The 24,268-nt window shown below is 36.3% G+C and overlaps 1 protein-coding gene and 1 long non-coding RNA gene across 4 annotated transcripts; one reads left to right on the top strand and one right to left on the bottom strand.

The window, feature by feature from the left end:
• LOC116302695 (uncharacterized) lies at nucleotides 1-16,364 on the top strand. 3 transcript variants are annotated; one of them, XM_031712061.2, is made up of 9 exons: nucleotides 1-232; nucleotides 5,937-6,059; nucleotides 6,144-6,268; nucleotides 10,943-11,021; nucleotides 11,961-12,049; nucleotides 13,037-13,097; nucleotides 13,814-13,887; nucleotides 15,318-15,369; nucleotides 15,819-16,364. In XM_031712061.2, exons 2-9 carry the CDS (start codon nucleotides 6,002-6,004, stop codon nucleotides 15,845-15,847), a joined length of 567 nt encoding a protein of 188 aa, XP_031567921.1. In that variant the 5' UTR covers nucleotides 1-232; nucleotides 5,937-6,001; the 3' UTR covers nucleotides 15,848-16,364. The 3 variants fall into 3 exon arrangements, with proteins under 3 accessions (XP_031567921.1, XP_031567905.1, XP_031567913.1); XM_031712045.2 differs by lacking the exon at nucleotides 1-232 and adding an exon at nucleotides 5,748-5,867; XM_031712053.2 differs by lacking the exons at nucleotides 1-232; nucleotides 15,318-15,369 and adding an exon at nucleotides 5,748-5,867.
• Nucleotides 16,365-16,772: 408 nt separating this feature from the next.
• Nucleotides 16,773-19,348, bottom strand: LOC148907097 (uncharacterized). Its single transcript, XR_016121170.1, has 2 exons — nucleotides 18,941-19,348; nucleotides 16,773-17,628 (listed from the first exon to the last, which is right to left on the bottom strand). It is a non-coding gene; the product is annotated as an uncharacterized LOC148907097 (long non-coding RNA).
• Between the last annotated feature and the right edge of the window lie 4,920 nt (nucleotides 19,349-24,268).

The following is a 24,268-nucleotide window of genomic DNA, read 5'->3' on the forward strand; positions in this document are numbered from 1 at the left end:
GCGTTCATAACTTGACTCTCACTTGCAAATCAAGTCCACATAGTGCTATCTGTTAACGGCGTCAGCTGAAAAATCGTCGCTCGAGGAAGTGAGCATTTCTTGATCCTGCCAGTTTTTCGTCAGATTTTTGATTCATTCTCAATGGATTAAGATTTTTGGAGCCAAACGGTGACTGGGCACTGTCGAACACCACTACGAGACGTCAGCACCAAGACTAATACTGAGGAAAGCGGTAGGTAACTCACTATGGCGATATTCTAGGAGAACTAATATCTTGGAGCTGAGTGCTCGTTATTTTTTCTGATCACTTAATTCATTTACGTAGTATCATTTGTTTGTTTTATGATTTTTTTAAACAAACAGGAGGAATACCTTTGGTCCGTACCGAAAAAAATATCCCCAACGCTGGTTTATTTCATTTTATTTTATTTCATTTTATTTTTTCGCACGCCTGAGTTTTTGTTGACATATCTTTATAACTCTCTGTATATGCGTAAAACTATATGGCTCATAATATCATTTATCGACATCATGAATAACAGATATTATCACATACAGTGTCTTAAGAGTCAAATACGTCGTTTGTGGTCGTTACATTTTTAAATAATTAATAAAATTACAAAAAAAAAAACTTGATCAAAAACTCATTCGATTATATTGACTCGAGTAATTTTAGTGAACTTAAATTTTCGACCAACAACAGCAGTATTAATTCATTCTAACAGTGATTACTCGTATAGACCTATACTTTAGTAAAAGATGATTTTATGATATGGTTCAAGAAGAGTTATTCTTAATAGCATATAATAGAAAAAATGTCGTAGAGTAAGTAACACATGAGAGCTAGCGACGCCGTGAAAAATCTCAAGCGTCTATCTCCAGGTAGCTTTTTCAAGCCTCTGTAAATAAAGTGCTCTCAAAGTCATTTGAGGATGATAGAAAAAAAGCCAAGCAGTCGGTGTTATCGAAGTAATAATCACCATCAAAATAAAGGCAAATTCACTATAGCGAAAATCTATTATTTCTGAGGTTGATAACAAACCCAAAGAACTATCTTTGCCATTTGTATATCAGATTCATTCTGCTATTATCCGTCAGACATTTTGCATCTATATGACAGTGCTAGGATAACTGATAATTCGTATATTAATATATAAACATAGAGAATAGAAAAAACTATATCAGTTTTAAATATACGATTCTGGCTATTTTTGATCAATTTTCCTTTCTTGTTCTTCGGCTTTCTCTCAGGGTTAGTTTATCAGTCGTGAATTCACTCCCTTACTCTCTTTTTCTCAGATTAATTTTCCTTTTTTTATGACCTTAAGTTATTAAGAATGCGATTAATTTTTCGTTTTTTTCCGATACTAAGTACAAATTTGGACGACTCTCGAGAAAGAGAACTAGTTAATATTTCTCTGGTTAATATATCTTGAAACTGTTATAGCGCTTTCAAGTGCTAGCTCATGACAACTACTATCAACGATGTACTTTACCTATGTGAACGACATGCAGAAATTATAGAAATGATTTTAGACTTATTTCCTTTTTTATTGTACTCATTCCTCATCCTAGCAATTACTCGGTTATTGAGGAGGTGTTTCCTTTCATTTTTTCTAGTTTTTATCTTTTGTTTTCTTTGTTTGTTTTGTCGCTTAATTTGGGGTTTCTGGAACGATTGATAAAGTTATTAGTATGTGACCCTTTTCCCTTTACTTCCCTTATAATTCATTTTGTTGTTTTTTTTTTCTCGTCAAGAATCTGGCAAAAAAAATAAACAATTCAGGACTAAGTATCTCAACCTTTCTAACAGAATGATTACAACAACTTGTCAAAGAGCGAAACGGCAGTCTATCAAACAACAAAAAAATACATCCTCGAATAATCGAAGATTATTTTGCATTTCAATGAGTAATACTACTTGTATATTGGCATAATACATGTAAGAGTCCTCTGAGAACAAAGGATACATAACTTGAGTACGACTGCAAAAAGGATAGTCTTGATGAACTTAAAGGACTAACGTCATTCAAAGATGTATTTGTGATAAAAAATCATATGTATGCAACATTTAATTGATGAAGTATTGAACAGACGGCGAGGGATCCAAAACGTTTTTGACCAGGTTTTTTGAAGACAGCGTGCTTTTCACTTCCGCAGTTCAAGGCAAAAATGTTCAATGGAAATCAATTAAAATCTCAGCAAAATAGCTCCAATGGTAATGAGAAGAAGACAAATTCGTCGCGGACATTTTTTTTATACAGGCATTTTGAAGCAAGCGTACCGTTCGCTTTGCAGTTCAAGGCAATGACGTAAAATGGGAATCAATCAAAAACTCTGCAAAATAACCCAAAATGAAAGAATAATGCATTCGGGAAAAGCTTTATAAACATCGCCTGGGGTATCATTCAACTAAACAAAGCTTAAGGGAATTTTGTTATATTGCCTGCCTGCCTTTGACGCGTACGCGCGTGCATGCATACTCCGTTCGTGCTACATTCACAAGCTATAGTGATCAGAGCAAGTTCAGGTCGGTTTTACCGGGATCACACACAAACACAGCAAGTATACTAGACTGGAACATAATCGAATTTGACCTGAAAATTAGCTTGTATCATTGTATCTCCGATACCTTGATCTAACAATGATCAACTTCCATAGACTTTGAGGAGATAAGCCATGTAAGAAAGATTATTATTGTTATTATTGCCATCTACCAACGTATCTCGAGGTGGATCGCGATGTAAAATCCAATTACTGAAAGCCCTACTTTAGCCAATTTGGCGACGTCTCCTCGTATCGATCATCAATCGTTGGTTTTAGACAATATTTATTTTTGGGAAAAAGGAAATCGCATATCTGATTAGAGTATAAATTCTCAGGTATTAATGGGTTTTTGTTGTTAGCATTTATAAACATGAAAAAGAAACAAAAACACTATTTTATCTTTCGCGAAGCTTGTACTTTGGGAATCGCAAGACCAATAGCAGGTGTTTGGGAATCGAAAATCGAAGTTTCCGGTCTGCCCACGACTTTCGATGTATTTTCAAACGAAAAGAGGTTGGCAAAACCATAATTCCCTTGAGAGCTATCATCTTCCTCTGTTAGTCGAAAAGGCTTGAAGTGCAAATTCATAGCATACAAGGAGGGGGAAAGAAAGTTTTTGGCCTTTCACTAGGCGAAAAGTAGTCAGCACCGACGATAAAAGCTGTCACAAAGCTTCAGACAACTCGTTCAATGAAAAAACAGCCATGCTTGGGGAAAATTATTAAATGAATCATTTGTTTTTCAAACTTAATTAAAAGTGATGCAGGCTGAGTATGATAATCAAGTGTTTAGTCACAATGAAATAATTATGAACTAGTTATCAAGTTTTGCTTCAGTTTTGAATAATATTTTAAGTGGCTCCCAAAAAAGCCCTCATTGCAACCATCTTGATCAAGTATTATACGTAAATGATAACTCCTTTGCGGCCTAAGAAGGTCGAGCCTCTTTTTTGTAAAGAACCTTTTTGATAAAGTTGAAGTTGACGCTGACGTCGTTTACACGTTTCTAAATATATCAACTAGGATCCACCACAAAAACGTCCTATTTATCCTTATTTTACGATATTTGACATCAGGGATGAATTCCTGGACTTAAAGAAGAGGTGAGGGCAAATAGACTATCGCTACGATTCCCTTATACTTCAATAGCTATGCTTGGATGTTTTGTTCCCATATTTTTGGCGCGGAAAGACTGTGGATTATTGTTGCCAGAGTATAGAGGCTTTGCACCATCACGTGTCGGGCCACTAAATACGTCTTGGACTGCCTGTGGTTAGTTAGCAGAACAATAAAACCCCTTCTCTCTAGGAAATAAGCCTGAAGCGAGATGACGTTTTACCCCCGTCTCTAGACCATAATCCTTTTCACACTCCTTTTGTTCTTTAATTATTACTATTGTTCCTGTATTCTCTAAGGAATCAAAAATTTTAATATGAAAGAATTTAAAAAACTATTATGGTATAGAGTCGGGGGTAAAACGTCATCTCGCTTCAGGCTTATCGAATTCTTTTTCATGTAAAACGATTGTACGATTGTCACATGATGGTGCAGACCTCTTCCCTTCGAGCGCCGCCATCTGGAAAAAAAGCGAGAAGAGAAGGCCCTGGGAACGAGGTTCACCCACGAACACAGTTAATAAGCAGGGCGCACACCAACTAGCTGAATCTTCTTAAATCAATATATTTGAGTAAATCCTATTCAAGGTATCAGCTTTGCGGCAAAAAAATAGTCTCCTTCACAGCCGTCACTAGTTTCGCTAATGACGACTGCGAGGAGACTACAGGAAAAGGAACTATAAAGGATTTTTGCGAGTTTCGGTCTCTTGCATTGGTAGTCCAAATAAATACACAGGCATCCCAGTACAAAGTGAGTCAGTTAGTACTTCGGGGAATTTTAAAATTCAAAAATTCTCTCTCGACTTGAGAAAATGAAACACCACATATTTTCGTTGTCAAAAAGTCAAGCACAAGTAAAAGCGAAGACCTAGATTAAAGTCTGCGGATCCTGATTCTCGTTTGGTTAAATTTTCAAGTTTATGAACAATTTTTTTATATTAAATTTTTTTAACGATATAGATGAAACTGAAACAAGATATAACTTATTTCTAAGGCAACCACAGAGGTCTGAAATAGGAAAACCTTACATTAAGGGTGATAAAGAGTATAGTTTGCAATCTGGTTGCTGACGTCATACTCAAGTGCATGCGCATCCTCTACCTTGTCTCTTAGAAAAACTTGAGCTGTCTCACTGTATGTTAAGTGACGTAAATACTTCGAATCCAGAATTCTGTTTTTAAAGTACGTGCTCCTTTCGGCTTCCTTTTACCAAGTCCTAGCAGGGGAAGGAGATTTATCGCCTTTTTTATCGTACACCGACGCGTGAATCGAGTATAAGATCGACAATTTCATTAATTTAGCAAAAACGTCAGTGTAGGTTAATCGATAAGGTGGTTAACGTGTTATTTGCTCAACCGGGTAGTTGAACCGGATATTTTCATTAGAAATTTAAACTGCATCCGGTTTCTAAAAATAGCCACCAAACGCGCGATATTAAGAAGTATCCCTCTCTTAAGGACAGAATTAGACGGTACGATTTTCGCCTACAACCATCGCATGCAACCTGCGCACGTCATACTTACGACATGAGTTGTTTCGTGTAATTCTGCCCTACAACTCACTCAAGTCTGTTGTAGGCGTGTGGATCTGACCTAAGTCATGTCGTAAGTATGACGTGAGCAGGTTGCATACGATGGTTGTAGGCGAAAATCGTCACGTCTAATTCGGCCTTTATTTATTCTCTCTTGCAATTGACGTGTTTTTGCTCAGCCGGGCTAGTAGAACGAATGTTTCAAATTAGATTAAAAATAACTCAAATAAACCCTTTTCAGGGTGCGACTTCAGTATTGTTGTCATTCCCTAGAGTACTATTTCTTTGTTTAACGGTTGCGCATGAGTAGAAATATGACGCCGTCGTAGATTTTGTAAATCTTAAACTATGACGTATGAGGAGTAATCATTTAATATACAAAACATTACTGGTACAGATTAATTCAATTTGAAATACGTCATCGTTTTTCCCATCGCGCACATAGACATTTTTGCAAGTTAGTTTAGCCGGTGTTTCGAATTACAAGGAACAACAAATAACCATATCATGAATACCTCCTCATACGTCACAGCATTAGCATATGACAAGGAAAAACCTTCATAACTTCCAGAAGCCGCACTCAAACTATGAAAGTTTTTCGGGTCATATGCATTACTCCATGTAGAATCATTACTGAGAATGTTGTCAGAAGGCTGACATGGCAAAACTTTACGGGTAAGACAAGAAAGGGTTACTAACTTGAATGTGTTTAAATCATCACATTTTTTATTACTGTATTTCTAGTCACAGATAAACCTAACAAACCCGTCAGATTCGCAGCAGCCTGCCAAGTCAAACATCCCACATTCATGGATCAAAACAGAAAGGGCACCAGAAAAGACACTCCTGCGCATGTGCAGATGCCTAGTAAGTGTTCCGTTCACCGTCGCTACTTTTGGTGTCTTTTTTGTTCTTTTTTATGCGTGACATTTTTTTGTTGACCTCGTGCAGGTCCATTTCGGCGGCAAGTAAGAAATATGCCGTTGGAAACAAAACTCGAAGAAGAAGAAAAAGATTGTCAAAATGAAGTTATTATCAAAGAGAATCATGACAACCAGTCCGTTCCAAGGAGCAAGGTATGATTTACCAATATATACTGCTACTTGAATAATTACCTTAAGTTAGCCTGATATTATTCCTGATAGGATAAGAAGCTTTCATTTCTTAGGTACGAAAACATGCGAAATAGGTAAATTACGAGCCTTGTATGAAACGACTGAAGAAGAGGGCCAGTGGGCCTTTCACAACTCCAAGTCGCGTAAAAAAATGAGCCAGCTCAACTAGAAACCGTGGATAGCTGTTTCAGCCTGCTTTCCGCCTCATCTCTAATGTTTCTAAGGTACAGGAAGGAGTAGAGAGGTGTTCCTGTTAATAATTGCTATAAGTTCGCCTGCATAGATCCTTCATAGTAACGTTCTAGGGCTTTCCGATTTGTAAAATAGAGGAAGGAGTATGGAGGTGTTTCTGTTAATAATAGCCGCTTTAAGTTCACCTAGATCCTTCATAGTAACGTTCTAGGGCTTTCACTTCTACGAGTTACAGGAAGGAGTATGGAGGTGTTTCTTTGCTTAGAGACGACCTTCGGTGTCTGTAGGGTGAGGGGGTTGACAAGTTTTTAAGATTTGTTTTAAGATTGCCACAAAACTGACCGTTTTCTAGGCTGTAGAGAGAGAGAGAGAGAGAGAGAGAGAGAGAGTCATACCACGACAAGAAATTTTGTCAAACCTTTTCCCACATCCTCTCAAACATCTCTTCACATCTCTTTGCTAAAATTTCGATGTTTATTTCGTGAACGTGTGTGGGTGTTTTTGTTTGTTTGTTTGTTTTTTCTTTTTCGTTTTTTTTTTTTTTTTTTTTGTTTTTTGTTTTTTTTTTGTTTTTCTTTTTTTCATTTCGTGTGATGCCATTCTTGAGGCATTATTAAACATCTATGACAAACATTTTTTGGGGCAGTAAAACATCCTCTATAAACATCATTTTCTTAGGCCTAGGGCAAACGTCGAACTTTCCATGCACCGAACTCATTAAAAACAATGAATATCAGATGATAATGAGGCGATATTCTTTGATGTAATTAAGTTCGGTGCATGGAAAGTTCGACGTTTGCCCCAGGCCTTACTCAGGGTATATAGAAGGGTTATACCAAATTTCTTTTCTCATTTCAATTTACAAATGACGACAAATAAACTGAAATCCTTCTTTGACATCCGCTCACTAACATATTGGAAGTATAAACTGATATCTCCAAGGTGCATCGCTCAAATCATATAAAAATATTTTATCATTCAACTATTCACTTCAATGATAATCAACACTGAAAATATTGAGTTAGAGGTTCGTTCGTTCGTTCGTTCGTTCGTTCGTTCGTTCGTTCGTTCGTTCGTTCGTCTTTTGATCAGCCTAAATTTTTATACTAAAACTTTGTTTTCACATTTTTCTTGCGTTTTTTTACGATTGCATTTTTATTTCCGTGTAGTCTTTCCCTTTTACCATATTTTTTTGCTAGAATTACGGCTCAGTAATTAGTTATATTCGCGCTTCTCTCTTTTCAATATTTTCAAGATGGCGGCGAAAACGAGAGAGACTGTGGACGAGTATTTTGGTTCCCAAAGCACGCTGGGTCCAAGTTTTCGGGACCCATAAGTCCTTTCGGTCATTGAACCGTTACAGCCTCTAAGCGTGTAGACGGAACGGACGAGCGAGAGACTGTGGAAGAGTCTAATATTAGTTTCGGACCTTGAGGAACGAAGTCTTTATCGATCAATATTCATTTATCATTTTTACTATGTAGCTTTTCCAATCATGAAAGATCCTTCATGCGTTCAACACACTATAAGTACCACCCACCTACGAAAACAAACGCACAATTTACCACACACTAAAGTTACTAAGGCCTAGGGCAAACGTCGAACTTTCTATGCACCGAACTTAATTACATCAGAGAATGCCGCCTCATTATCACCTGATATCCATTGTTTTTAATGAGTTCGGTGCATGGAAAGTTCGATGTTTGCCCTAGGCCTAAAAACGTTTATTATCAAATACACTTACAGTTAGAAACGTAATCAATTATGGGTAATGTTCTGCGACCACTCGCGTCTCACCTCTAGGGTTTTAAGTTCGATTCCTAGACTCGGCATCACACATAAGTAGTAAATTAATGCTTTTAAAATAAACAAACTATGAATTCCTCTGTTGAAACGATTTAAAAACAATTTGTTTATTTGACCTTCCAAGCGGTACTATCTGTAAAAGAGTACCGTCTAGAGGGACGGCGGTACACTCATTTTACTAAAAGTGCTAAAATTACAAAAGGAAGGTCGTAAACTCCTTTCCACTTTGAGACCATTGAGACTTAATTTAATGCTTATTGAGCAAGACGCCTTATAGGCGTTCACTGGGTTGCCTGCACCACGCACAGAGACCTGGTACAGCTGAAGAAGTTTGCAATGTTAGCCAAAAGATGATGGAATGTTTCACAGAAAAGAACGATTTCGTTTAACTCAGTCGTTTAAGACCATCTTCTGTCTCAAGGTGTTCTCTACATAATATTAAAATAATTGTAGGTTTCGCCCTTTTTTAGGCTCTGAAATAAACAGTTTTGCGTTGTGCATGTCACACTACTTGCGAATTTGATCTTGCGCCATAACGCAACGAGATCAAATATCGCAATGCTCTCAGTTAGAATCACCAATTAATTTTTTATCTTTTTATCATGCATCCTTTGTGATTATATTATTTGCTGGAGTGCGTGTTTGTTTTCCTTGTCAGAAAATGTCAGAAAACTAGTCCGTTGTGGGCATATGATATAGAGATCCAAGTGTAGTAAATATTCTTGTAGGCAAACTTTGCCAGATCGACTTTTTGTAGCCTGCGTTCAGCCAGTATAATTTCTCTCGAAATCATACCTTTGCGGATCGATATTGCTTATATGTAACTGATAACGTCTGGTCGAACTTATACAGGCTTATTACCTAAAACGGAATTCTTGAAAAACGGTTTTAGTTATAGTGGTGCTAAGCTTATGGAATACCCTGGGTGCCAGAGGCCGTTTGAGGCTTGGGGGCGAGAGCCTCTGGCACCCAGGGTACTTATGGAATGCACTACCAGAGGAAATACGAAGCAGCAAATCGCTTACATCCTATAAACGGAAATTGTAGATATCACTCCTTTGGCCTTTACTATCATATATAATCATATATCACAATATATTATACTTACATTAGTTTTTTATGTATATATTTTTAAAAGCGTTTCTATTGCGGCACGCCCCTAATGGAAACCAGCATTTGTTGATTTAGGCTGGCGTGTGTAAATAAAGTTAACCTTGACCGACTAGGAATAAATCTTTTTTAACTAAAACAATTTCCTTATTATTGAAGATTTAAGTCTACTAAAAATGGATTAAAAAAAAAAGAAAGATCTTATGTTTATAAGATGGGGTTCAAACCTACCAAAAGGAATTCAAAAAAAAAAAAAAAAAAAAAAAAGAAAGAAAATCGATCCCACTTTGCCATACCCCCGAGACATCCGCAGAGCTGAGGCGACGTATGGACTTCGGACCTGACGGCGATTAAATCCTTCTGCCCTTGGGTGTACGAATTACGCAAGAAAATGTTCTAGCCGAAGCATCAGGGGAGAGACCAGCCGGCCCCCAGACCATATCGGCTGATCCCTTGCATCTCTGCCACTCACGGAATCGGTTGACAATATAATGTTAAAAAGTCTAGTCTATTCGTGCATTGTTTTCACGGCTATTGTTATGCTGATTCACCTGGAACCGTGGTCCAGTGGATAAATCGTTGTCGTTCAAGATACTGAGTCAAGCTCGTCTGAGGAGGGTTTGCACTTGGATGGGTGACCCAAACATTATACCTACTCACGATTTTGCTCCTTTTTCCGTTTTTCTTTTTTGATTTTTAAAATGATAGTTTATAGAATAGTGAAACTTTTCTATTTTTGGGTAACCTATTCTTGTCTACCCAAATCCGTCAAATTGAAATCTAGCATTAAAAAATCATAAAATGCCGGTCATTTAGTATTTTCATATAGGAGTTATAGGCAGTTCCATTAATTTTAAAAAATCCAGCTCAATCAATAAGAAAACACAAACCATACTTAAAACTTGAACAAGCCTTTTATGCTTTCTATAATCGTTTATAGCGCTAGCATTAGTCTATTTTAATTTAAAAATCTCAAGTAAACATCTGGCAAGGTACAAGGCGATCTACCACGGGGAATGGAAGGTCGCCAACTTGATTAATTAAACTTGGAATTTGTTCACTCACAGGAAGAATTTGAGCCTTATTTTCCTAGTTTCCTAGAGAAGCTAAACAAAAAATTTGAGTAGACAAATAAGAGAAAGATCTTTTCACAGCATCTTGAACTTTCTTGGTCAGTTTTGCCACAGGCAACCCAGTAATAAATAAAGTAAGGTTTTATTCTTTTGAAATTATTTAAAACCAATTTGTTTGTTTGTCCTTCCAAGTGGTACAGTCTGTAAAAGAGTACCGTCTAGAGGGAACGGTGGTATATTTCGACAAAAATACTAAAATTACAAAAGGGTAGGTTGTAAACTCCTTTCAACTCTGAGACCATTGAGACTTATTTGCTTGTTGGATCTGTGATTCGATGGTTCTCCGGTTTACCTCCCTCCGTAAGACCTGCAAACATGTGCTCTGCGGTACTTAACGATGCGCTGGTTCTCCTGAGGTAACCACGTTAAACCTTCTTATTTACCTCCTGTGAAGGAAACTGGCCAGACCCAAAGGACTCGCAAGCCAACGCCTGCATACGTACAAAGACAAGTCAGCAAGAAAGGAAAACAAAGTATGTGATATATAAATGTTGTTTCCCACCCCTCCGCCCCCCCTGAATTTAGAGTCGTGATTTCTTCACTCTGTACATAGTTTTAACTAAAATATTAACTATGCTCTTTACTGCAAAATTTCCTAAGATCCACGATCGATCGTATGACTGTGAAAAGCTCAGTGCCGTATGTGTGCCTTGCCGTGACCATGATGTTTTCTAGTATTTTAACTGGCTGACTTTTTTATCGCGCAATGTGATTGGTCTGAAAGTGCCGTGACCCTGGCTTGACCCTGTCCGTGCCGTGCTTATGCCGTGTTCCGGGTATTTGATTGGATGGAGAGTAAACTCTCGAGCAATATGATTTGTCTGGCGTATCCGTTGCCGTATCACGACCGTGTTCGTGCCTTTCACAGTCATACGGAAACTGCTCTGTAGAGTTTTTCAGTTGAGACGTATTTCCGGGTCCAACTGCTCATAAAATCTGTGAAAATCAAACGCAAAAAGTTATCAATGATTAACCCTCCACTTTAAACGATTAGAACCGTTGGACAACAAATCCTGTCATGAAAAAAAGTGAGAAACATCTTTGTAGAATTCGACCTGCTAGCTCTTTGCTTTGGACCCGGAAGTCTCGTCATAGGATTGACATCACAATTACAGGGAGAAGACTTGAACCGTAAACACTTCGAGTTTCTTTTTCAGGTTATCAAACTTTCTACTCTTTCAAACCCTCTAAAATGATGCATTGAGTTCATATACACCGCGAGGGATCAAAATAAGTTTTTCCCCCCAATCGATTGCCTCAAGGGGTGATTTACAGTATGCGTTTTAAAAAAGTGGCAAAAAACTCGAAATGTTCACGGCTCGACCAAGTGTCATCACTATACAAATTCTAATATCTTTTACATGTTTTTCCTCTCTGTATTTATTTCTTGTTCTTTTTCTTTTGCTTTCAAGAAAGTGTTTCTTTTGATGAGGAATTACTCGAAGAAGAAGAAGACGAAGCTAAGCAAAAACTTACCGGGGATTTCATTGATATTGCTAAGGTAATAATATAGCAATAATACTTTAGTATTTTTACACGTGATCATAATAAATCCTGCGCGCTCATTGGTCACAATTTACCAATCTCGTACCCAGAGCCTGCGTTTCTTCTTGCCTGATGCGACTGACAAGGATTTCTTAGACTTCTGGTATAAGAGCGCATGCGTTAAAAGACTTGCCAAAAATAAAAATAAAAATACGTTCCTGATTTCTAATTTTTATTTTGATCAGAAGTAAACACATAACTTTGTTTGAAAGCATAATTTTTATTGATTATATTTAACTTCCCGAAAACTGTGCATGCGCCAAAAACGTTCTTCGCCTGAGGCCCTGGGTACGAGATTGACACTTGACGTGAATATAGTAACACGCGCCGGCGCACACTCGTTTGTCGATTTATGCCACTTGCAGAGATAAATAAAATTTAAAAACCTCTCTCTCCGCTATTTATTATAAAACTCGCGTCTATAAATATATTCCCCGATATTTATTGAGACCGAGACGAATAATCGTTAAATTATTTATAGCGGCCATAAAAATTGTCCAAAAGCGCTTTACAAAGATTACAATAATAAATAACGATATATAAATCAATAATGAGATGAATTAAAAATCTAAGAATAATTATTTATCTAGAAAAACCTAAAACTATATAATGAAATGAAATAAAAATAGGCTTCAATAGGATTGAAGGAGTACTTCTTATCTCTATTGGAAACGCATTCTATAATCGAGGCGCGCACACCGAAAATACATCTACAATTAATTGTAAATGTTTTTGTTATCATCCTTATGATAAACGTAACAAAATTACTCGAAATTCTGATTGCGATGCACAAGAGGAGTACAATTATTTCAATCCCAAATTGGAGTACAATTATTTCAATCCAAAATTCTAAAAACATAGGATTTCAGAATTCCACGTCAAATCCATACCGCGATTTCACGTTGATTGTTGATTTTCATCTTCACCGGATTTTGTTTTTCAGCATCCAATACTTCGAAAAGATACACCTGCTGTATTAACGAACCCAAAATCCAAAACTAAAGGTAACAGATAGCGATGAAAGAGATAATAATAGTTATATACTTAGGAAAAATAGGGAAATAAAGACGACTGATGCCTTTTGTTGATAGTACTTTAATTTTAGAGTGTACCTAACCACTGATGCAATACTTTCAGTATTGATTGTACATGTGAATAGTGAATAGTTGAATGGTGAAATATTTCTTTATTTGAATGTTGCGTCTTTAAGTGATGAAGGTTTATATTTCCATTACGTTGCTGACTGTGTCGTCACCCCGTGAGTGTATTTGTTTTAATTTTTAATACTAAACACTAGCCATTATGAGACATCAGATTTACAATAAACATTGTGGAAACCTTGAGTATAATAATGATTAAAAAAAAAACTGTTTGTGTGAACCAGTCAAAATTTGTATATTTAATGAAGCCTGGGGTGACGTCACAGTCATTAACGTATTGGGAGTATAAATCTTTATAACTTAAAGCCGCAACATTCAAATGGAGAAATATTTCACCATTCAACTATTCACTTTATGTAGAATCAATACTGAAAGTATTGTATCAGGGGTTAGGTGCACTTTAAATACCGTAGTCGTATAAAAAACACTCTTTTTCACTCTTTTTACTTTACTTAATAATAATGACAAGATGTCATCGAAACGTCGTATCTTTTTGTCACTACATTTTCTTATAAAATGGTGAAAGAAAAAAAAAGTGGAATAAAGTCTTTTTATTGCAGCCCGAACACTGAGCAACCAAGGCAGCATTACCGAAGAAGAGGAAAACGAGGACGACTTTGACGAGACTCTGATGGTAAATATTATACTGTAGTATCATTATTATAAGCCTTTTCTAAGCTAAAACATGTTCGTCGAACGTAAACAGAACTGACTTGACTTTGCGCGAGAAACAGGTAGCCACAGGTAGCCCAAGATGGGAATATGACCTTTTTTTCCAAATTGTTAACTGAATCTTATGTATAGACTAGACTGTGAACACATCATTTTATTGTCTTCTGAGACTATAGCATAAAATGAGCCAGCTCGGGCTACCTGTGGCTAAGCAGCAAGTCTCGTCGGTTTTCTAACCTCAGTAAAACTTTGAGCAATAAAATTTCGCTATAGTAAAATAATACAGAATAATCTTAATGGGAATCGTTTGATTAAATCAATATTTGTAGTTTAAATTACAATTTATAACCAACATTTTTATGAAACTTAAAATCTGCATAATTTAAATTACTACTTAAAAAATAAAAACCAGTTAAGGATTTAAAGATAAAATAAAATGTCTATGTGTATGAATATTAAATGTAATGAAATACAATTAATGTTGAATAATTTAAATAAATTGAGAAAGCAGCTCGTTGGCTTTAATGACAAAGTGGTAAATATAACTTCAAACACAACTGTCATTCGGATGAAATGACAGTGATGATATTGATTAATGATAATGCTATAAATAATAGTCACAAAGGGCGATGATGATGATGATAATGAAAGTGTGGAAAAACGACGATGTTACTAATGAATTAAATAGTCATAAGAAAGACGACTTTAGGCCACGCCCAAACAAATGCGTTTTTGAAACGCTCCATCCGTTTTCACCTCATCGAAAACGCAAAGAAATCGTCGTTTTCACAATAACGTTTTCATAGCGTGCATACTAAAACACAGATACGATTGAAAAAGATGAACATATTCTGCGCATGCGAAAAACAGACGTTTTGGTCTGAATGACGTCATCGTTTTCGAAAGCTTCGTTTTCGCTGCCCACTAATAAGAAAGGCCTCCGTTTTCAAAGCATGCATGGATGCACAGCCAAAATGCATCGAAACTGAAGTATTTGGTTTTCAAACGAAAGTGTATTAGTGTGGACGGGGACTTAAACATTTCTCTTGTATTTCAAAGCAGTAAGTCAGCTCTTTTCATCTTCGGCGTAATGTTTTTTTATTTCAGACCATGAGTGTCAATTCCTTGAGAGCAATTTCTTTCTTTTATCGATAACCCTTGAGAAGCCAAAAACAAAACAAACAAAAGAACAAAAACAAAAACAAAAATAAACAAACAAACAAACAACAACAACAACAACAACAAATATATAAATAAAAACAAAACAAAAGCAAAAATGCATTACGCCAAAGTGGATTGGGACTGTTTCTGGCTTATTCCCAGATAATATGCTAATGATTTATCATAAATAAGTATTGCTAAACTTAACGAAATACTTTGAACCTGTTAAAGAGTTACCGTCTGCGTAAACAATCAATACTGCAGTGCAGCCATCCTTCGATAGGTAAATATTAAATTTATATTAAATTATACATCTTTCTAAAATCTTACTTAAAATGTATTCCCCCCAGCTAGTTTTCAGAGGTATATAAATTTTTTTGCTACTTTAAAAAAAAATTTAAATTTTCAGAAACGACGTTAGTTGGTGACATCAATGAACAGGTGAAACGTACGAGGGGGGATGGGGGTGGGGGGAGGGGGAGAGGGGAGGGATTTTACATCCCCTTTCTTCTTAACTGCTTCCTCAGCTTCCACCCCGGCCCATATGATAGTAACATGCGAACATGGGACCTGATATTCTTTCAGGCCAGGCTTCAATAGAATTCTTTCTTGTTGACAGCACGTGGTGGTCAGTGTTCGACCACCAATTGGAGCAGATAATGAGATTCAAAGATTTTTGATTCAGCTGTTTGAAACCAAGCAAATGACTTTATTTATTTTTTCTCTTTGCAGAAGAAGTCAGCCTGAAAGACAATGATTGAACCAAAAGTGCAAAGCAAGTTTAACTCATAATAATCAATATACAGCTATGTCAAAAAAAAAGTTTTTGCAAGTTGCTTGTTGTTTACCAAGCTTAAAATGTATTATATTCATATGTAAATAATGAGAGCACAAAATGAAAATATACCGAAAACCGAAAAAAATCACCCATAATGCATTTCGGGTTTGGTATGCAACAAAATCTGCAACAACCAGCGTCAATGTAAAACATTTCAGTCCATGATGGTTCACTCCACTTTATTAACCGCTATAACTCCACTGAAACTAAGCACTCTTGACAAATGTAAATATGGCTCCTCCTTTCTCCTCCCGAACCTCTCACGGACCTCTATCCACAGGGTGAAAAAGCTCACGTAGCTCACCTAATCTGGTCAAAGCGAACGCTTTACTAAGCTCAGAATCATTGCCGGCATTCAGAGGCAGCGAGACGAAACATGTGTTTTTGATCCCAGAGAATTATAGCTAAAGAATCACAAAGAATAAACACATTTTATCATATATAGTATGATGTCTTTATATGCCTACTTTTTCTTATAAATGAGAACCTTAACTTTTTAGTTTGGGTGCAATATTTTCACATTTCAAACCACATGTCATTTCTCAGAGTATCATTTTGTTGTGTTTAACGGTGGCGCATTAGAAGACACAAAAATGAGGATTTCCAGTCAAACAAAGAGTCTTATCATTATCAAGAGAATAACACGTGGTCTGAAATGGGAAAACATTACGCCCCGAAGGTAAAAGGATCTATCAAAGGCTTTCAAACTGGGCTAAAAGCTCAGTGAAAGGTTAAACAAGGTGAAAATTTTTGAAATCGTTTAGAAAGTTGTTTGTTAGTCAAAACAGTATATTTTTTAAACCACTAAGAATGACGTTAAATACCACTAACGACAACACCAGCAGGACTAAGGTATGATCAAATTTATTTAAACAAAAAAACACACATTTTTTCGTCCCATTACATTTACTTTAAATCCCTTCGTACACACCACAAATGTATTGCTTGGGCTACCTGTGTTCTCAGCTCACAAAGATATTAACAAGAAAACAATTGCATTTTTTAATCATTATTGTATATAACTATTTCAAAAAAGGTTAAATACTGAATACTGCATACTGAATAGTGCATTCCAAGACCAAATGATTTGAAAGCAAAAGTAAATATACAGCAATTAACTCTCTACATGTAGTTAGTATATTGTTTCAGATGGAATACATTAAAATAGAATAAATAATTATTATTAATCCTACTTTAGACAACGTCACTATGACCCACAATGCACTTCGGCCTTGGAATGCAGTATTCAGTATTCAACCTTTTTTATAAGTACATGTTCGGTATTGGTGAATTCTAGTGATGTACCACTTGCGTGTGTACCTATACTGGACTAGTACTATTATTATTATACACGATAAAAGAGTTGGACCTTCAGAAAATTTAAGAAATACAAAATACGGCTATGTTAAAAAACAGGGACTAATAGTCTAACTTGATCCATCACTTTTCTTCCTCGGCCGGGACGAACCCGCCATTTCGACGACAAGGTTTCTGGCAGCGTCGGAAACTGTATCGCCAGTCACAGACGCTTTGACATTCTTTGTCACCATGACAAGCAGCTTTGCAGGTGTTTATAAGAAAACGGCAAGCCCAGTAACATTGATCAGTTGATCGCTTCGTGATTCCTGTGCCTCGTGCGTCAGCGGGAGACTGGGTAGAACCCACAAGGACCATGACGAAAACTATCCATGGAAGCGAATTCATCTGTCAATGAAAAATAAAGATTGGCGAAACGAGAAGACGTTTAGCACTTATCGCCCTTATCACTACAACCCTGAATATCAATAGCTTTCTTCTCTAAGCTAAGAGTAAGCCAAGATCAAAAGAAGCGTACATTTGCAATAACCGGCCGGCAAGGACGAAGTGAGACAACATCGTAGACAACGATAAAGGAAACGTCAACTCTGCAATGCATCTTGGGTCTTATAATTTTTATCAATTCAGCTTCCATGGCAACATACGTAAATCATCAGATTTATTTTCCCTGACATATATCGGAAGAGTTTAATTTGAGATCTTTTATTTAGCTATTTTATTTCGGCAATCTGCCGCAACAATAGAGAGTTTTAGATCGACTTATTTCCTCCCCGCAAACGGCAAACGTGACCACGTTTTCATCGTTTTCTTGTACTTTATTTTACCTTTTACAAACCTTCTCACCAAAGACAAATATTCTTTTGTTTTTCTACTACTTGGACTTTTTTGCGATTCTTTTCAAGCTTTTTAAAATAATTTTTAAATGGTCAACTGACGTTTCACGTTTGCCGTGAACATAAATCTAAAACTCTCTAATATCAATTTGATATTGTTTGAGTGCATGACTTGGGTGCCTTCTGTATGTGATTTAAACTTTTTAGTATTCATTACATTAGCGGAAAACTCTGTGTAAGTGTTCTTCTGATGTACTTTATATGAAAAAGTCCTTCAAAACTTTATCGATCGATACCCTGCTGAAAAAACTTTTGGATAGTCGGAAATAAATTACTCTTCAGTATGAAGAAACATTTTACTAACCTCTAGGCAGACCAAAGTCAGAGCAATGCTATTAAGATTAAGCTTATTGGATTTTGCGAAGGGAGGAAAAAACGAAGAACCCAGGAAAATAACTTTCGAATCAAGGGAATTGTAACAACTAAATTCAGCTGACATGGCCCAGAATTGAGATCCAAAAGGTGAGTGTACTATACTATACTGTATATATTACAGCAGGAACTTGTGGATAAATTGAAACACCGTAAAAAGCTTTGTGAAACTGACGTTTCGGACGTTAGACGAAGGACTATCCACAAGCTTCTGCTGTTTGAATCAGAAACACCAACGCAGTCCACGCTAGTACTCTACTAGTTATCACCACTTGTATGTATTGCACTCGATTCTCAATTATGAGATGCCCTTTTTACGCTAAAATTTTGTTATTCCGCTCAATAGTTAGTACTAATAAAATTTTTATCCGAATGATTTGGAAATATAAATACAGTATATCTACTTAAGTTTGTAGCCATATTAAAGTACTTACGATGAACCGAGAACTGATGAGGGCTTAACAAGTCTTCAGTGTGCGTGACAAAGGTTCCGTTGCTGTGAAGGACTTATATTGAAGAAGTCTTGTCTTATTACTCACCTTTTGCGATGAAAACTAAAGGACCAGTCACTTTTATAGACAGATTTTCTATTGTTAGAGCTCAGTTAACGTATCATTTCGCACAGGTGTAATAAAATACATAAAAAGAACAGCCAATGACACAAAGGAGTTTGTTTTTAGAAAGTCTTCCGGATATTCTTGTCCAAGATAATTGATTTTTCTTTGTTCGCAGTTATTAAAAACTCGAACACAAAGCGTTGGAATAATTCATCTCGGCTAGTCCGCCCTTTCAGGCTTTAATTACCGTTTTTACCCCCGTGTTTCCCTCTTTGTGTTACGAAATTGCCGACTTATAGCTAGAGGGTGACAACTTCTTCAACTCAATCGTAAATTTAGAGAGTGACTTTTCCAGACCTTCAGTGCTCAAGAAGGCCATTAAGAGATGTAAACACTTGGGCTAGGAGTATTTATTTGCTGTATTTTTATGTCGATGTAAGATATCTTTGACTATTTTTATCCAGACTTTTTATTAAACTCGTAAATAAGGATTCTTTGTAACAAACCATTTTTTTTTACAAATTAGGACATTATTTTTTCTTACAAAGGTTTAATGGTAAATATCATAAAGAAACTGAGAAAAATTGTATATCAAAAATTTATAACACAAGTACTAGTAGTAGTATAGTACAAGTTTGCAAGTACGGGGCTCTTCCGTGAGGTTCCCTCCACACGCTCACCACTGCATTCTATATTTACAACATACAACACACTCAACTCACATGTTAATTTTTACAGAGGGAGGGAACCGGAGATCCGGAGAAACCCTCGTGGCAAGAGAGAGAACAACAAGTCAAAAAAAATTTTTACTTATTTTATATATTTTCCAAAACAACTACTCCTCTCTAGTGAAAATTATTAAGACAACTGAGGATTATTAGGATACAGGTCTCTTTAAGTTTCATTACATGCAATACAATGTAGAACTGCAATTATTTCTTGAGGAAAATCCTCTAGCAACGTCTAGTCTAACCATAGATGATAAATAGGACGTTACTATGAATAGTTCTGAAGACTTCTCAAATCACAACAAAGTCATTCAATAAAAAAAATGTGTGTGAAAATTATTATTTTCTAATTATCCATACAATACCAATCCAAATCTGGAAAGATTAGTTACTATCATCGTGTTTAATTAGTTAAAAGGCTATTTCGCGTGCGCTACTTAGCTGAGATCGAATCTAGACTGAGCACAAACACAAGATCGCGGTCCTAATTATTAGTTATAGTCGTCAGAATGGATTTTATTAGACCACGCTATTTTTTATGAGTCTCATTTGGAAATATTTAATAAAATAGGCTTATTAAAAGTTGTTATTCGGTTAAAGGAGTTTGATAGCAGCTGCCGACAAATTGGCGCAAAGCGACAGGAAAAAAAGGCGGGAAATGGCTACTCTTTCGGTGGCTATCCGTTCAAGACATACGAGCCTAACAGAAATAATATGATCTACGGAAGGAAAATTTAAATGTAACGATTATCTCTATATTTTTCGAAAGAAAAACGCTTTTAACCTGTTGTTAAAGTTATGAAAAGAATTCGAAAAGAGTTTTTCTCAAACCTTTCGATACTGAACTGCAAAATGAATTTTTTTATCATTTTCTCTAACATGCAAACAGCGCGCCACCATTGTCATCTTACATGGGTATTCCATTCTATGATACAATTAATTATTGCCCGAATGGTGATAATTTGCAATTTTTATTCCATTAATGAATTAAAAACTAATCAAGGATTGTCATTACAACTTTTTAATTGTCATTTTAAAAGTAAACACTTTTATGTCTAGTAGACGAACAAAAGAAAAGCTGGACAAAGCTATAGAATTAAAAAAAGACCTCAGTTAGATTAAAACGAGAGTTGATTTCCGCAGTTCTTTCTATTTCTTTCCTTTTTTCTCTCAGTTTGTTTTGTGGGTTCTTTAGGGTCTCATAATCCCAGGAAACGATGGCTGGGAGGTCGAATGATCATGAAAACACGGTCTTCCTGTATATCACATCTATTTCTAAAAAGGTTGGTGCAACCTTTAGATCTAGAGTTTTCAAATACATGGACGTTAGTTAACGTACACAACATCATACTACTACAATCCACTCATAATAAAGAATGGTCGGGGAGAACATTATGGTGCTCGGGTACACCCAAGAAAAGTAGAGAAGTTGGCGGGTAAAATGCGGGATTATGAAGGGATTATGTCAGGTTAGGACTGCATAATCCCTACATCGTGTCGCGGTAAAACGTGACCTTTTTTTGCCGTGGAAGATTTCGTTCGCATGATGTTGTATACCTTTCGTTGTTACCTTTCGCTGATGATATTCACGTCACCCATAGTGCATTACGGGCTTGGTATGAAACGTCCGATGGCGAGCTTGAGTTAAAACTAGTTAAGGCTAGTACAATTGCATTTGACTCATCAAAGCGATAAGTGTAGTTTCCTGGCATTCTTATTTCCTGGTTCGTATGCATTAGATTGGAATACTTTCGTCATTTTAAGGTGGCTGCCTACTTTTGAACGTTCGATTTGAGCCCACGATGTGCGCGCGCTCAAAAACCCCTGCAAAATCTACAAGATTTTATTGAAGAACCATACGCGTTTTGAGCTTCAACAGGGCAAAACCCTCAAATTTTGCACGGGACTCTATATTTTTTGATAGCTCATTTGAAAAAACTCCTAAAAATCTAGGTTATATCAACATTTTAGGAAAAGTTTAAATCAGGAACACGTGAAAAAATAGAATTTTGTAGGGATTTTTGTTCGACTTTATGAGATTTTTTAAGAGCACCGAAACTACAAAATATGACAAATCAATGTATCTCTCTGTCTTTTTGTCGAAAATATCCATGTTTTGTTGTAGAAGGATTGACTAGCCTTCGTTCGTGCAATCATATAATCTGCAAATAACTATTATCTTATTAATCTTAATTTTTTTCTAATCACTTCCGGTGGCGCAATTTTTACTCCAAAAGCTCGTGCGTAGACTTCCATTAAATGCTGATTATCTCGAAAACGAGCTCGGGACACCCTTTTTTTCTTTCCAGATTTGGAATCAGCATTAAATTTCAATTCGGAAAATCGAAGTTTTAAAAAAAGCTTAAATCTATTTTCAAAAATAGGCAGTCACCTTAAATTAGATACTTAAATTTTAAAAATCGGTCATTAGTGGTAATTTCTTAATTCGGTGATTCTGGGATCAATTAATGATCGCTATGACAGAGGAAAAGGAAAATGATGAGAAGAAGAATCAAGTAATTATTAAAAAAGACGGAGGGAAAATACGAGCAACACTTTCCGGTAAAAAGCATATCGCAGAAAATGAGGCTAAAAACGTGGACTTTTCTTTTGAAAGGGGAACGTGGGATGAACACCATAGCACGGCTTTACAATAATCTTTTCCAAACTACTAAATGAAAAAATAAATAAATAAATAGACCAAGAAAAAAAAAAAAAAAAAAAATTGAGAGAAAAAAAGAAAAGATTTAAAAAATACATTAAGACGCTAGTGGTATCGCTACACATGTTGTGAAATGGCAGGAACGAGAAAAGATGATGCCATAGAAATACTGATAATACTTTTGTTTCATTGCTTTATCTTAACCACCCACTAGAATGGGTTAGGCTAGCCGACTAGCCCACGCATACATTCAAGTCATCACTCCACTTCTTACCGTAGTAAAATAATAGCCCTGTCATGATCAGATTCGACTAATTCGACTAATACTTCGCATATATCAGAGTTAATCTATTAACTCTGCATATATGAAGCGTCATTAAGTAATTTGATAACGTTTTATACCTTTCTTTGCCCCCCTTTTTGCCCAGTTGTTATTAGCCATTCCGAGTTTGAGGAAAAGACTGGGTCGAGTTGGCAATACAATGTATTGGGAATGTTTTAGGGGAGCAAATAGACGCCATCTTGGAGAATGTTTTCTAAACAGTCTGATCGACAATGTACCGTATTGCCAAGTCGACCGCGAAGTTTTTTCAACCTGAAAATTAAATGGCTAGCAGCTCTGGGAGCACGCCAATACTCGGATAACCTGTTTAGAACTTCATACAGAATAAAAAGCAGACACGCACGAACCGGTGCTGTTTTTGTTGCTCCACGAGATTTGAGAAAGAAAGAAAGAAAAACGCCGAACGCATGAACGAAGAAAAAGACTGTTTGACATTTATGTTTAGCCAATTGGATATATCTATACCCCAATCGTTAAAATTGTTATTCCGTGTGGGATTTAGATTCATATAGTCATTTGAACATACTCATGTGCGATGGGCCTTGCTGTCACGCGGTAGCCATGTTTATAGTCTCCCTCGCAGCCGTTTTAAGTCTCGCTACATTCCCCTACCGTCCACTTCTCTCTCAATGCAGAGATTACCATGTTTATTCTCATGGAAAAATAAAAACCTTAGGCTTGGGCTTCCTGTGGGCCCAGGGAGCCCGCATTGACATAAAAATCAAATTTTTATCCGGTTTTACGAGTAAAGCGCAGCTACCTCCCTACATTAAATATAATCCTAACTATCATTTTGAAGGTTCTTAATTTGATTGATGAGAGAATATGCATCGTAAACAAGTCAAACAAGATCGCGTGCAAAAGCTATTCTCTAAGCTATGCTCTAATGTGTGGAGCAATACCACTGAGAGTAACCTGAACAAAGTCCAAGCTGTGCAGAACTTCGCATGCCGTATCATTAGCAACAAAAGAAAGTACGATCACGTCACGCCTATTCTTAAAGAGCTACGATGGTTACCCGTCAGACAGCAATTACACTACCGTAATGCAATTATGGCATTCAAATGCATGACTGGGTGTGCCCCTGATTCCTTATGCTCGCGATTTATTCCAAGATCAAGCATCACGCAGCGTACGACAAGAAACTCGCAAAAGCTGCAGATACCTTTTTGCAGAACGACTACTGGACAAAGATCATTTTACTATAGAACAGTCAAATTGTGGAATTCACTAGACTCTGCCCTTAAGTTAAGCCCAACCGTGAAAGACTTTAAACGGACATTAAAACAACATCTTATTTCAGATTTTTTAAAACCTTAATGTAATTTAAATGTACAATTTATTTATCTATTTATTTATTTACTTTATTCTTTGATCTTTTCTTTTTGCTTCTTATATAATTATATATAGTATTATTTTAATTGTAATTAATTAGGCCCTTTATTCTGAAAAGCCTTATAGAGGACGAATAA

The sequence above is a fragment of the Actinia tenebrosa genome, unplaced genomic scaffold (genome assembly GCF_029948245.1).
Source record: "Actinia tenebrosa isolate PJP-AT-01 unplaced genomic scaffold, QUT_ActTen_1.0 PGA_scaffold4__44_contigs__length_22323623, whole genome shotgun sequence".
NCBI lineage: Eukaryota > Metazoa > Cnidaria > Anthozoa > Actiniaria > Actiniidae > Actinia > Actinia tenebrosa.

What these genes read in the sequence shown, in the direction of transcription:
- LOC116302695 (XM_031712045.2), top strand. Translation starts at nt 5,780, where the DNA reads ATGAAAGTTTTTCGGGTCATATGCATTACTCCATGTAGAATCATTACT. An exon ending in TGCGCATGTGCAGATGCCTA is followed by an intron (nt 6,060 to 6,143) that starts GTAAGTGTTCCG and finishes GACCTCGTGCAG; the next exon opens with GTCCATTTCGGCGGCAAGTA. An exon ending in ACTTTGACGAGACTCTGATG is followed by an intron (nt 13,888 to 15,317) that starts GTAAATATTATA and finishes AACCTGTTAAAG; the next exon opens with AGTTACCGTCTGCGTAAACA.